The sequence below is a fragment of the Narcine bancroftii genome, chromosome 1 (assembly GCF_036971445.1).
Source record: "Narcine bancroftii isolate sNarBan1 chromosome 1, sNarBan1.hap1, whole genome shotgun sequence".
In the NCBI taxonomy this organism is placed as follows: domain Eukaryota; kingdom Metazoa; phylum Chordata; class Chondrichthyes; order Torpediniformes; family Narcinidae; genus Narcine; species Narcine bancroftii.
The window spans coordinates 400,870,295-400,885,704 of record NC_091469.1 but is presented as its reverse complement, the minus strand read 5'-3'; the positions used below and the strand labels follow the sequence as shown (position 1 = coordinate 400,885,704).

The following is a 15,410-nucleotide window of genomic DNA, read 5'->3' as shown; positions in this document are numbered from 1 at the left end:
TATTCAGATCAAGTGTTGTGGTATCACAGTGCTTGTGTTCAAGTAACGCTTTTTTAATATTGTTATTATTGTTCTATTTTATTAGTAGTTGTTGTTAATCTTGGTTCAGAGTCATGCTATCCCTTTTACCACTCTTTTGCCGAGGCGTGCGATTTGGCTTAAATGAAAGGATACTGCCCCACCTACTCATGACCAGTGATTGCATGAAATCATGTCCTGTTTGAATATGGAAAAGATTTGTTATTCAATTAATAATTCAGATATAAGATTTCAGATGTTCTAGGGTTATTAATGACTCATTTTCTTACTTTATAATTTGATCACAATGTATTTAAATTATCCGACTTTTATTTTCTACCTTTGTTTTCTTTTCATATTAATCAGATATAGCATCTGGAAAAGCTGTTAAGCAGGGGTTTGAATTTTTTTAATTTTTATTATTTTCTTTTCTCTTTTTTCTTCATTAATTTATATACACACACACAAACACACACACACACACACACACACACACACACACATATACACTTTAGAACAGATCTTATTTAAAATATTGAAGATAGACAGTCTGGCTCCAAGAGCCTTTGTAAAAGCTTTGGAAAGTGCCCAAGAAACTTCATTAATGGATTGTTGTTTACGAAAAAGCAACAGATGAAAGAACATGTTGGAGCCGCAGGCTGTCAGGAGTGGAACTTGCTGTTATAAAAAAAAACATAGAAAAAAAAATAGACATAGAAAACATAGAAGATAGGAGCAGGAGTAGGTCATTCGACCCTTCAAGCCTGCTCCGCCATTCATTGAGATCATGGCTGATCTTAAAGTTCAGTACCCCGTCCCCGCCTTCTCTCCGTAACCTTTAATACCTTTATACTGAAGAAATATATCGAATTCCCTCTTAAATATATTTAATGAATCTGCCTCTACTGCCCTCTGTGGCAATGAATTCCACAGATTCACCACCCTCTGGGTAAAGAAATTCCTCCTCATCTCGGTCCTAAATGGTTTGCCTATTATCCTCAAACCATGGCCCCGGGTTCTGGATTTTCCCATCATTGGGAACATCACATCTGCATCCATTCTGTCCAGTCCTGCCAGAATTTTATATGTCTCTATGAGATCCCCTCTCAATCTTCTAAACTCCAGTGAGTACAATCCCAATTTGTGCAATCTTTCCTCATAAGTCATCCCTGCCATTCCAGGTATCTGCCTGGTGAATCGCCTCTGCACTCCCTCCATTGCAAGAACATCCTTCCTTAGATAAGGTGACCAAAACTGCACACAATACTCCAGGTGTGGTCTCACCAAGGCCTTGTACAGCTGCAGTAAGGTATCCTTATTCCTATACTCAAACCCTCTTGATATGAAGGCCAACATACCATTTGCCTTTTTAACCACCTGCTATACCTGCATGCTCGTCTTCAGAGACTGGTGTACAAGTACCCCTAGGTCTCTCTGCACTTCCCCATCTCTTAATCTATTGCCATTCAAATAGTAATCTGCCCTCCGGTTTGTATTACCAAAGTGGATAACCTCACATTTATCCACATTGTAGTGCATATGCCATGTATCTGCCCAGTCCCTCAATTTATCCAAATCACACTGGAGCTTCCTGACCCCCTCTTCCGTGCACACAACCCCTCCTAGCTTAGTGTCATCTGCAAATTTGGAGATATTACATCCAATCACCTCATCCAGATCATTAATGTAAATTGTGCACAGCTGGGGTCCCAGTACAGATCTCTGTGGCACCCCACTGGTCACTGCCTGCCACTCAGATAACAAGCCATTTATCCCAACTCTCTGTCTTCTTCCTGCCAGCCAGTTCTCAATCCACATCAATACTTTGCCCCCAATTCCATGAGCCTTGATTCTGGAAGCCAGTCATTTATGCAGGACCTTATCGAAGGCCTTTTGGAAGTCCAGGTACACCACATCCACTGGCTCTCCCCCATCTATTTAACCTGTCACCATCTCAAAGAATTCCAATAGATTTGTCAAGCACGATTTACCTTTTGTAAATCCATGTTGACTCCGTCCGATTCCCTTCTCTGCTAGTCATATGCTCCGCTATTACATCCTTAATAATGGATTCCATCATTTTGCCCACTACTGATGTAAGGCTCACCGGCCTATAATTCCCCGCTTTTTCTCTACCCCCCTTTTTAAATAGTGGGGTAACATTAGCTACCCTCCAATCCATGGGTACTGATCCTGAGTCTATCGAGTTCTGGAAAATAATTCTTAAAGCATCTGCTATCTGAATGGCCATTTCCTTGAGTACCCTAGGATGTAGATTGTCAGGCCCTTGGGATTTATCTGCCTTCAATCCCATCAATTTCCCCAAGACCATGTCCTTAGAGATACTGATTTCGTTCAGTTCCTCCCTTGCATTAGTCTCTATGTTTCCCAACATCCTTGGGAGGTTATTTGTATCCTCTCTTGTAAAAACAGAACTAAAGTAAGAATTTAATTGGTCTGCCATTTCCTTATTCCCCATTATATATTCCCCTGATTCCGACTGCAAGGGACCTACTCTGGATTTCACCAGTCTTTTCCTCTTGACATATTTATAAAAGCTTTTGCAGTCGGTTTTTATATTTGCCGCAAGCTTACTTTCGTAGAGGGTCATGTGGTTTAGCAATCAGAAAGAGTAAAACAGGCTTTTTATGAGAGGGAGAGAAAGAGGGAGATCAGTTCTGCAGTTTTACAATCAGCAGCAGCAGCTGGGACTGGAACAGGACAAGCTGGCAAGCTTGTGGCAAAACCCCATTTGGAAGATGGGTTGGGACTGCTTTGTTCAGCCTGGTCAAAGCCTTTGTGGTTCATACAAGAGGAGAGGACTGGCTGTCTAATGTTTCACTTGACATAAGAGAAACAAAAAAGAACTCGGTGGTGACCTGAAAGAAAGAGATTATCATCTTGAAAACCCTGATGGGGCAAGTTTCTTCGGTATGACACTGAAGTGACTGGTTACAAGGAATGAGTTCTGGGTGTTCAGCGAACAACAAATCTCTCTCTGAAAACTGACAAGAACCTTCCTGAATGGCAACCATTTACCTTTCAAGCATCAAAGCCTGATGAATTTCATAAATGTTAAATTCTGTGCACAGTATAAGAATTGCCTGCAGCGAGTAAACATGAAGGAATGAGAACTGAGATTGGACTGTGAATCAAAGAATTTTTCTGAACTTACATACACATGAGCTTAGAATTAGAAGGGGGTTAAGTTAGGTTAGTTAAGCTAATAGTAATAAGTTATTTGAACCTGTTTTCGTGTTTAAAGATAATTAAAACCAACTTTTGGTTAAGTAACCATTTATTTTGGTGTATATCTATTGCTGCTAGGTTTTGGGCTCGTAACAATACTACTTCCTGTTAAAGCCAAGTTCTACCGATAAGATTCAATACCCTCTTCCATATAAGTCAAAGAATTTCAAATAATTCCAGTCCAGTTAGTGTGCCATTAAAATCTTGATTTTTCTAATTGGTTTGGAGAGGGCTTTCAAGCCAACAACTTTTTGAATATTCATGAATTACAGCTTCTTGTAATTCTTGGAACTTGACTCTTACACTATGTACTGCTTATCTTTACCTTTGTTTCTCTTTCAAAATACTTCTCAAAACCCGTTGGCTTCTTCATCCACCTGTTCGTTGGTCTTTTCAGTGTTCACTTTTGTCTGCCATTAACCACTTCAACAACCTGAATCATGGTTGATTCTTCTCTTAAATGTGCTACTTGATTGAAGCCATAACAACCATTTGTATCTATTTGTAACAACTACTTATCATCTATAAATGAAGTGAAAAATATCAAGGGACTTTGCTTTTTTGTCACTTACTTCCAATTTTCTTTTTAAGTCGTTCACTTCCATTTCTACCGCCATTACATGTTCTTCCACATTTTCTAATCTTTTCCCTACATCTGTTATGACCAGCTCTATTCTACTCACTTTTTCTTCTGTACTTTTCATTTTTCTTTTAATTTCACTAAATTCTAGTGTCAGCCATTCTTTTAATGCTTTCATTTGTTCTGGAATTTTTTTTTAATCTATGTACTGTCCATTCATTTTACCTCCTATTCCTCTGTGCAGAGCTTGGTGCTCTCCTTCTTCTTCTGTGTCTGCTCTTGGATTTGTGTCTTCTATTTCTCTTCTTTGATGTATGTGTCTCTTCTGACTTTCTTGTTTAGCTGCTTGTCTCAGTTTGTTGAGTATTTTTTTTCCATGGTGTCTTGATGTTGGTCCTCTTCTGGGTTGGTTACCTGTTGTGTCTCTAGTTTCCTTTTTTCATTCTCACCCCTCCCGTTCCCATTGTTTTCTTTATCTTCCAGCTGGGAACCCTGCTGTCGGGTCTCTCTCAGCTGTGCGTGGTGTGGAGTTTCACTCCACAGCTGGTCCCCCCTCCCATCGGTGTTGTCCTTGTCGTGCGCAGTTGTGCACCCCTGTTTGGCTCCGTGAGCCATTTTTGCAGTCTTGTGGTTAGTGGATCACAACCCTGCAGGGTCTCCACTAACCTCGGGGAGCAAACTCCTCTGTCCACAGCAGGTCCCTGCTTTTTCATGCAGGTAAGCCCTTCACCTTTTCTTCTGGCGTCTTTCTTTCTTCTTTTCTTTCCTTTTTTTGGCTTTTCTTTCTTAGGTGCCATCTTCTCCACACCTTTATTTTTTATTTGTTGTGATTTGTGTGTCTGGGGCTTTGCTTTTTCTTTACTTATTTTCCTCCTTTTCTGGAGAGGGCTGGTATTCTCCTTCCGGCCACTATTCCATCACCTGACTCCTCCATCAAGGGACTTTGCTGAAGCAAAAGAAAATAAGAGCTATGAAATAAAATGATGATAACCAAAATATTTCTCAATATTCAAGTCAAATTTATTGTTATCTGAAAGTACAAGTACAACCCGATGAAGCAGCGTTCTCTAGTCCTCAGTGCAAAATAGGCAGATAGACAACCAGACTTACTACCTATACAGACAGCCAATACATATGCAGGACAAGTAGTTCATCAATACTAATAAATAAATAAATATTGTTTAATGAATATGAGAGTCTCAGATGGTTCAACATTCTCATGGCCCTTGGGCAGATGCTGCTGCTCAGCCTGGTGGTGCTGCCACTCATACTCCTGTATCTCTTTCCCAATAGGAGCAGCTGAAAGATGCTGTGTGCAGAGTGGAAGGTGTCCTGAATGATATTGCGCAGAAATGTCTTTGGAAAGGAAAAATGTCAAGAATTTGTATAGATAGATTAACCTGGAATTATGAGCTGCGAGGCCTACATCTTCCTAATTTTAAGAATTATTAACAAATGAGATTTCTTTCTTCTTTTTTTGAAGGAGTAGAAAATAATGATGTGAGTTAAAATAGAATTGGATAAAATAAGAGAGAGATTAGCAGAGGAATTTATATATACATGAAGTTCAAAATCATTAACTGGTGTTAAAGAAACACCATTGTTAAAACATTTGATTACTATTTGGAACAAGATAAGTGATGAAATTGCAATAAAAGGAAGTATATCGCCTAAGTTGACTGAATCAAAAACAGTTTGAACCTTTTTTTTCAAAGGACAATTGATTTTTAAGTATTTCGTTGAGTAAAGGTATTAAAAATATTGAAGATTGTTATGAAGAAGTTCAATTGATGTCATTTGAACAATTAAGGAATAAATACAGAATAGCTGACAATACTCTTTTCTGTTATTTTCAATGGAGAAGATATCTGAGGGAAAGGTTAGGTCCAGCGATGCTGTTATCTGCTTGTAGTGAGGAGGAAACTCTTATTAGGAGAGGAAATAGTAAGACATTTACTTCTGCAATATACCCTTTATTGCAAATGAACTGTTAAATTCCAGAAAAAAATCGAGAAAAAAAATGGAAGTTAGATTTGAATATTACAATTGATGGGCAAAGGTGACATTGTATGACAAAAATTAATGTCAGATATAGATTAGTTCAATAGAATTTTTTTACATCAGCTATACTTGATGCCACAAGAATTGAATAGAATAAAATCAGATGTTTTAGGTGTGATGAAGAGCTAAGTACTTTCTTACATTCAACTTTATCTTGTCCCAAGGCACAGCCTTTCAGGGTGGATTTAGGATTTTTTTTTAGAACAAGTTACAGGCACTGTATTTCCACAGAATCCAGATTTATTTCTATTGGGAAATATCAAAGGAACAAGACCCAAATTAAAGCTATCAATATATCAAATGAAATTTGTTAAAATAGAACTAGAGGTGGCAAGGAAATGTATTACTTGGAAATCAGATTCAAATTTAGGTACGGGAAGATGAAATTCAGAAATTCAAAGCTGTATCCCCTTGGAGAAAATCGCAAATAACTTGAGAAATAAATATGGTTTATATTTTTTGAAATTGTGGAGCCCATAAATCCAAAATTTAGGTGTGTGCATATATAAATAAAAATATAGGGGTATTCTTCCAGCCTCTCAAGACCTGTGTTCATCTTCTTCCCTAAATTGATCATATAAACCTTGCTGGAGTCCTGTGTGTTGTAAGTGATTCTCTGAGCAGTCCATGATGCTGTCTTTCATTTTCTTTTTATTACTACATATTCTTTAAATTTTTGTGAGTGAAGGGTCTGGGGAGGGAGAGTATGGGAGGGGTTATAACCATCATATAATTAATGAAATTTTCTTAAACTTAAACATTTACTGTTTTATTCTACATGTATGGAAATATTTAAAATTAAATATCTTTTAAAAATGATTTTGCGTGACTTCTTCAGACAACAATCATGGTGGATAATTTTGAATGGGGTGAGGGGGGCAGTGGAGGGAGACTCCAGTGATTTGCTCTGAAACTCATGGTTATGTGGATTGAGCTCTGATCCATTTCTCCTTAGCACTTTACCACCCTGTGATACAGCTGGCCAGGACGCTCTCAATTGAGCTACTGTAGAAGGCTGATGTAATGGTGGCTGGTAGCCTTGCCCATTTCTGTCTTCTCAGGAAGTGCAGTCTCTGTGGCACCTTCCTGACAAGTGGAGAGATGTTGAGTGTACATGATAGTTCCCTAGTTAAGCGAACTCCAAGGTACTTGATCATCTCCTTTATCATTCATATTAATTATATTTCTTAATTATATTTAAGAAGATCTTGTGGTGAACCACACCACTCCTTTAATGAACTGGCATCCATAGTTGTGGACTCTCACAGGATCAGGAGTTCCCAGTGGCCGGGGGGCACAAAAATGCTCCGGGAGGTGTGTGACTTCAGAGGTTGGGTGATAGTGGTAGTACTCCAACGGTAATTATTAAACTCCTGCGAAGATTCCAATAAACAGTTCTGCTGGTTCAGCTCACAGACAACTTCTGTTGTGTTTTATTCACTACACCACTTGCTACAATTTTAACAATGGGAGAAGGGTGGAGGCCACCTTTCCACCCTTAACCCCCTCCCACCACACTGTTCACCTGAATACCAGAACAAAACCTGTTTTCCTTGTGTGCTTTCCAGAAGTGGAAGAAGCAATGAAAAAGCCATTAAGCATGATTGTAACCTGTATACATTGGAATTCTGTTGCCATGCATCCTTATTTCAAAGAAAAATCACTGATATTGTTGCATATTGCAGTTTTTGTGCTGTTCCAGATTTGTACAATGTGTATTTGCACAAGTCCCTCACAGTTCTCAACTAACATACATTAGATTGCAACAGTGCCAAAGGACTCCAAGTTCATGAGAAGAAGTCTAAAAGTCCAGATGCCAGAAATCCGGAACATCCGAGAATCTGGCCTCTCAAACTTTTTAAATGTAGCGGGCTTTTGTGTGTGTGCGTGCATGCATGCATAAGTGCCACAGATGTACAGCTGCAACAAGTGACCAAGTTTAATAGGGGTAGTCTTATCACAATGTTCATTTTTAAACAGAACTTCAAGCGTTACGTGCCCCTTTTTTTGCAACGAAAAGCATTTATGTGTATATTTTTGTGAAGTATTGACTTTATTTTTCTTAAAAACTGCTCATTTTGATGAATAAACTGTCAAAATTTACCTGTTCATCTCTACTTTATTCCCCCTTAAATTTGAATTATAAAAGTACGCCCTGACAATCCAGAAAATCCAGACTGACCCATCCCCGAGCAGTCCCGATTTTATGACTTCTGTAGAACAATTAGTCTTCAATCTAAATATTTTTTTCTTGTCCTGTGTACAGAATCAGGCAGTCTGATGCATGCATTCAGATTATAACATTCTCCTCTCTCATTCTTATTTTTCTTTGATTGAACAGGTACCTTTGAACCAGAGAACAAAAAGGTCATCTATGGTTTAACTCACCCGATTAATACTTTTGAACCCCTCTGGACGCAGGTATGTGTCATTAATTGGGAGTAAACATTTACTCTGTAATTAGTGATCAATTTCGATTTAAGTTTTCACATTATTCTGCTGAACTTGTTGTAAACAGAAGGATATTTTAATGTGAGGGTCGACATACATGAAGACATCTTAGTTTTAGGACTTAGTTTAGCCTGGAAGTTGTGACGAGATCAGTATTAACAGGTTTATTTATTGTCACATCTACTGAGGTACAAGGAAAATATATGTTGTGTGTGCTATTCTGCAAGTCAACCCATGTGTTTGTACTGGTAAATATGCAAATAAAACAGTTAATTTAGAGGGCTAAGTTACAAACTAATATCAGTTAACCAGGGCATCATTATTTTATTTCTGTGATGGTTCATTCAGAAATAAGATTCATGTATGTGAGATCATGCACCACCAGATTGAAAGACAGTTCCTTTCCCACTCTTAGCACACCCCTGAATAAACCTCAGACTTCAGAAGGGAAGGTGTTGAATTTGTAGTATTGTATCAATTTATTCTGTGTTATCTTTTTCAGTTAACCACATGTTCTGATTAAATGATTACTTGATTATTTCCTTTCTTTTGCTTCATTGATATTTAGTTTATATGAAACAGAATTTCTTATGTGTCTTACTTTTGTATATTTTTATATTAGCACTTTATATTTAGATAAATATGGCTTATGCTTTTTCGTAAAATTTAAAAAAAATGAAACTGAACATGTCTTCTGCCTCCGAGGTGGAGTTCAAGGTAGGGGCTTATACACTGACGAGAGATACTGGACCATGACTGGTGTGTAGGCGGAGAGTCATAAGTCATTCTGATACATTTTCTGGTGTTTCCACCATTTGCAACACGAAGTTGATAACATCAAAACTTATTCCATGCTCACGTGGCTCATCTTGGTTCTTTCCCTGCAAGAAAAATGTATAGTCCCTTTCCTTCAATGTACCTGAATCTGCCAAATGTGTTTCTTGTAGTGTAACTCTATCTGCCTTGTGCCTTAGTGGATCATTGTTAATGACCGCTGTTTTCCCCACATCTTCAATATCCTTGAGGTTTTTGTCACATTAAGTCATCATTGTGTGGACATTCCAACATCCCAGCTTGAGTGTTGTCTTATTGGATATGTTTTTCTTCTTGTCTGGTGCAGTAATTACAGGCAGCTCTTCAAGGAATGATCCATTATCCCCATGCACCCGAAAAGGAAGACTATGGCGGGACAGCACCTTATTGGCTGGAAGCTGCCCAGGTGATAGCATTTTAAGATCTCGACGATATCTTCACAGAACAGCACCTTCATCTGTCTGAATGATGTATGATCTTGGTTGGACTTCACTAAGGACAGTTCCCTTCTGAGTTTGTTTTGTTTTGTCTTTTAACCTTACTTGGTCACCAGTGTAGAGTTCCGGTAGGTTTTTCATTCCTCTGTCAAAGTAATACTTTTGGTTCTCTTTTTGTTGTTCTCTGAACTTCCTCAATTTCTCCCTCTTTTGTTTTTAGGAGGTTCTTCTGAATGGGTAGGTTTGATCTTAGCCTACGTCTCTTAAAGAGTTGTTCTGATGACATACCACACTTGAGTGGGATTATGCAATAAACTACCATGCACTGGTAGAAGTCTGTACCACTGTCTTTTGCCTTGTACATCAGTCTTTTCACTGTCTATACTGATTTTTCCACTAGACCATTGGACTGTGGAAAATGAGGACTTGACATGGTGTGCACTAAGTCCCACTCTTTGGCAAAATGGCAAAATTTTAAATTGCAAAACTAGGGTCCATAGTCTGTGAAGACTTTGTTTGCCATGCCATGTCTGGACAATATGGCTTTCATACCTATTATTACAGCATCTAGAGTGGTGGTATTCAGTCTACACACCTCTGGATACAGGGAGTAATAGTCTGTGACTACAAGATAGTCCTTCCCTTGACATTCAAATAGGTCAGTGCCAACTGTGACAGAGTGTACAGATATGTCTGTGGGAGATAAAATAGGAAAGGTTTGTTAGTGTGGGTCACATACAAACACTTTAAAACAGATCTTATTTGAAATACTGGAGCTCTGCTAATGCTAGACATATCTGCCCCACAGCCTTTGCAAGAGCTTTGGAGAGTGCCCAAGAGACTTTACTAATGGATTGTTGTTTACAAAAAGACAACAGATGAAAAATCTTGTTGGAGCCGCATATTGTCTGGAAGGGAACTTGCTATTCTAAGAGGGTCATGTGGTTTTGCAATCAGAGAGAGTCAAACAGGTTTTTCTCTAAGTGAGAGAGAGAGAGACAAAGATCAGTTCTATAGTGTTACAACCAGCTACAGCAGCTGGGACTGGAACAGGACAAGCTGGCAAGCTTGTGGAAAACCCCATTTGGAAGATGGGCTGTGAGTTCTTAGTTCAGCCTGGTGAAAGCCCTTGAGGTTCATGCAAGAGGAGAGGTCTGGCTGTCTAATGTTTCACTTGGAAAAAAGAAACAAAAAGGAACTCTGATGACCTGAAAGAAAGGGGTTATCATCTGGAGAACCCTGACGAGGCAAGTTTCGTCAGCAAGGCACTGAAGTGATTGATGGAAGTAAATCAGTTGTGGATGTACTGGAACAACAAATCTCTCTCTGAAAACCGACAAGAAGCTTCCTGAGCAGTAACCATATGCCTTTCAAGCACAAAAGCCTGGTGAACATTATAAATATTAAATTCTGTGCACAGTATAAGAATTGCCTTCAACCAGTGAACTTGGAGGAATGAGAAGTGAGATTAGACTGTGAATCAAATAACTTTTCTAACTTACACACACATTACATACACGTGCACTTAGAATTAGAAGGGGGTTAAGTTAGGTTAGATAAATCAATAGTGATAAGTTAAAGTGTGGTTCTGTTTTCATGTTTAAATGTAATTAAAAACAACTTTTCTTTAAGTAACCATTTATCTTGGTGAACATCTATTTCTGCTGGGTTTTGAGGTCCTCTGGGCTTGTAACACTACATTCTGGTAAGCTCTATATGGTGCTGGGTGTGGCTTTAGTGGTTCTGCAGGATTGTTTGCTTGATATTTCCAGCATATTGTACAGATTGACACTTCATTTGTTATATAACTGTTGATTATTGGCCAGTCCATCACCTTTCGTGCTCTTTTCTTATACTTTTCGATTCTGAGATGCCTTCCATGGATCCTTTTTAGCATCTCTTTACTCAGACTCTTTGGATAAGGATTTTTCTTTCTTTGTAGATGATGTCTTCAACCACTGATAGTTCAGCCCTGCAGTTCCAGTACTCTGAAATGCCCTGCTTCATGTTGGGCCATCCATCCAAGATGCTTCTTCTCAGTTGTCTCAGTGTTTCATTTTTGACTCTGACTTTATGAGCTCCATTTTTGTATCTAATATGGGCAGAGCACTTCTGATCATGTCTCAAAGGCGTTCACGTCTTCTTCCATTTTTGTGTTTGTGGGCTCTCTTGTGTCAATAGCTGTAGACCCGGAGTGTACGCCACATTCAGTGTATAGCATTGCAGTCTAATCATCATTCTTTGTATTCTAAGTGGACATTCATTAAATGGCTTTTGGAACAATGCAATCAAGGGCTTATGGTCAGTCTCTACACTGATTGCTTGTCCTGACACAAATTGATGAAATCTTTCACAGGCGTATGTGATGCTGAGCAGCCCCTTTTCAATTTTAGCATATTGCGTCTCCACATCTGTCATTGAGCGTAATTCATATGCATTGAGTTGTCAATCATCATATTTTTGCAGAAGAACTGTACTGAACCCACTATATGATGCATCTGATGATATCTTGATGGGTTTCTCTGGGTCGTAAAACCTCAGAACTGGTTCCTCTATGAGCTGTTTCTTTAGTTCGCTCCATGACTTTTCATGCTCATGATCCCACTCCCATTCAATGTTCTTTTCTGTTCATCTTCTCAATGGAGCCATTTTTTCTGAGGTTGGATATGAATTTACCCATATAGTTGACTATTCCATTAAACCTCTGTACGTCCTTTTTGCATTTTGGCTTTGGCATGTTCCCAATGGCAGACACCTTTCTTGGATCTGGTCTGATGCCAAAAATATCTTCTATAAATGTTAGTTCTGTCACCCGAGCTGACATTCCTCTCGATTCAACTTCAGGTTTGCTTTCCTTGTTGCTTCCATCACTCCTTAGTCTCTCATCATACTCAATTTTCATGGTTCACCACATTATGATGTCATCCATTGAGGTATCAACCCCGTCCAGGGTGCTCATAGAGCATATGGATAGTTTTGTGATACACTTCAGGAGCTGAGGCAATTCCAAATGGTCACCTTTGGAATCTGTATCTGCCAAATGGACTATTCAACGTGCATAGTCTTGAACTTGCTTCATCCAATTTTAACTGCCAAAATCCTATTGATGCATCTAACCTGCTGAAAAACTTTGCATTTGCAAACTTTGACATGATTTATTCGCATGTCAGAAGCTTAAAGTGTTCTTTCTCTATTGCTCTGTTTAGATCTCTTGGATTCAAGCAAATACTAAGCTTTCCATTCTTTTTGTCCATTATGACAAATGAACTCACCCACTCTGTTGGCTCATCTATCTTCTGAATCATGTTCAGGCTTTCCATCCTGTCCAACTCTGCTTTTTCTTGCTTTTGAAGTGCAAATGAAACTTTTCTGCATGGATGTATTATCGGTGGCACACATTTATCCACTCTGATTGTGTGTTTTCCTGGAAGGCTGCCTTGACCCTGAAATAGGTCATTGTACTGTTTCATGAGTTCATCATAAACTATCTCTCCTACCCTTTACAAAGCGAGGACTTTTTACGAGGTTCAGTTTCTCACAGGGTGTTAAACCTAGGGGTAAAATGCACGGTTCCTACAGCAACGGGTATAATGGTTGCTTTTGTTGCATGTATTGCATGTTTTACCATATTCTGGACACTTTTTTGTAGATGTTCCATACCGCATCGACGACTTGTCTTTCGATTGTCCCTTTCATTTTTGTTCACTTTTTGTTAACTGTGTGTTTATGTCTGTTCTTGCTTTCCAGCCATGTTGCAGCTGGTTTCACTGAACAGCTCTTTTGCCTGTGTTTTTACAGTTTCTGTAGCTCTATAGAGTGCTATGGCTTTTTCCAGGTCTATATTTTTTTCTTTTAGCAGTCTTTCCCTTAGACTATTATTTGGAATACATACACAAGTCTGTCTTTTATCAGTAGGTCGGCCAGTCCACCAAATTCGCATGTTTTGCTTCTGTTTCTCATTTCAGTCACATACTGATCAATACTTTCTTCCATTTTCTGTATTGTTACAGATCATATGGATATGTTTTTGGGAGATAGATTAGGAAAGGTTTGTTAGAGTGGGTTACATGTGGACAATTTAAAACAGATCTTATTTGAAGTGCTGGAGCTCTGCTAATGCTAGACATTTTGGGACCTCACAGCCTTTGCAAGAGCTTTGGACAGTGCCCAAGAGACTTCACTAATGGCTTGTTGCTTTAAAAAAGGCAACAGTTAAAAGAGCTTGTCAGAGCTGCTTCTGTCTGGAGCTGTTCTATGAGGGTCATGTGGTTTCCAAACAGAGAAAGTCAAACAGGCTTTTTCACATAGAGAGAGATAGATCACTTGTACTGTATTACAGAAGATGGGACTGGAACAGGACAAGCTGGTAAGCTTGTGGAAATCATTTTTGGAAGACGGCCTGCTCAAAGCCTTTGTGGTTCATGCAAGAGGAGATGACTGGCTGTCTAATGTTTCACTTGGAATAAGGATAACAAAAGGAAATCTGTAGTGACCTGAAAGAAAGTGATTGTCATCTGGAGAACCCTGAAGGGGCATGTTACGTCAGTAAGACACTGAAGTGACTGATGGAAGTACATCAGTTGTGGATGTCCTGGAACAACAAATCTCTCTCTGAAAACCAGCAAGAACCTTCCTGAGTGGTAACCATTTGCCTTTCAAGCACCAAAGCCTAAGCCTAGTGAACTTTATAAATGTTAAATTATGTGCACAGTATAAGAATTGCCTGCAACCAATGAACTTGAAGGAATGAGAAGTGAAACTGGACTGTGAACCAAAGAACTTTTCTTAATTTACACACACATTATATACACGTGTTGCGCAGGTCAGTGTAGAACTTGTCCTTTTCTGCAGGTTCTGCCTGGAGGGTTGGAGCATAGACACTGATGAGTGTGATGCGATGCTTGTTTTGAAGGGGGAGTCACATGGACATGATCCGGTCCGAGTGTCATCCTTGGCGACTTCAACACTCACGTCGGCAAAGACTCAGAAACCTGGCCAGGAATCCTGGACAAGCATGATGTCGGCAAGTGCAACAAAAATGGGCGCCTCCTGTTGGAGCTCTGCGCAGAACAGTGGCTTGTCATTACAAACACCCTTTTTCAGCAGAGGGACAGCCTGAAGACTACCTGAATACATCCCCAATCCAAACACTGGCACCTCCTGGACTACGTCCTGGTGCGAGAAAGAAACAAACCAGATGTGCTGCACACCAGGGTCATGCCCAGCGCGGAATGCCACAGCTGACCACCGGCTGGTTCTCTGCAAGCTCAACCTTCACTTCAAGCCAAAGCCCAGGAACAGTAAAGCCCCCAAGAAAGAGTTTCAATGTTGGAAACCTGCAGTCAGACGAAGTGAGAGGAAACTTCCAGGCAAACCTCAAAGCAAAGCCCGAGGATGCAATCCGCCTCAAGGACTCATTCCCTGAAACCCTCTGGGATCAGCTGAAGACTACCATACTGCAATCCATTGAAGAGGTAATGGGCTTCTCCTCCAGGAAAAACAAGGACTGGTTCGACTAAAACAGCCAGGAAATCCAGGAGCTGCTGGCAAAGAAGCGAGCTGCACACCAGGCTCACCTTACAAAGCCGTCCTGTCCAGAGAGGAAACAAGCCTTCCGTCGCGCAGGCAGCCATCTTCAGCGTAAACTCCGGGAGATCCAAAATGAATGGTGGACTAGCCTCGCCAAACGAACCCAGCTCAGCGCAGACATTGGCGACTTCAGGGGTTTTTAACGAGGCTATAAAGGCTGTGTACGGCCCCTCACCCCAAGTCTAAAGCCTGCTGCGCAGCTCAGACGGCAA

At 39.8% G+C, this 15,410-nt stretch overlaps 1 protein-coding gene across 5 annotated transcripts in view; it reads left to right on the top strand.

Moving 5' to 3' along the window:
• The window catches only part of agmo (alkylglycerol monooxygenase), a 414,609-nt gene that overhangs the window by 289,854 nt on the left and 109,345 nt on the right, over window positions 1-15,410 (top strand). For all 5 annotated transcript variants that reach the window (XM_069913757.1, XM_069913754.1, XM_069913755.1 and 2 more), the window contains one exon: window positions 8,250-8,329. In XM_069913757.1, coding sequence (XP_069769858.1) covers window positions 8,250-8,329 — 80 coding nt within the window. The remainder of the gene's footprint in view (window positions 1-8,249; window positions 8,330-15,410) is intronic.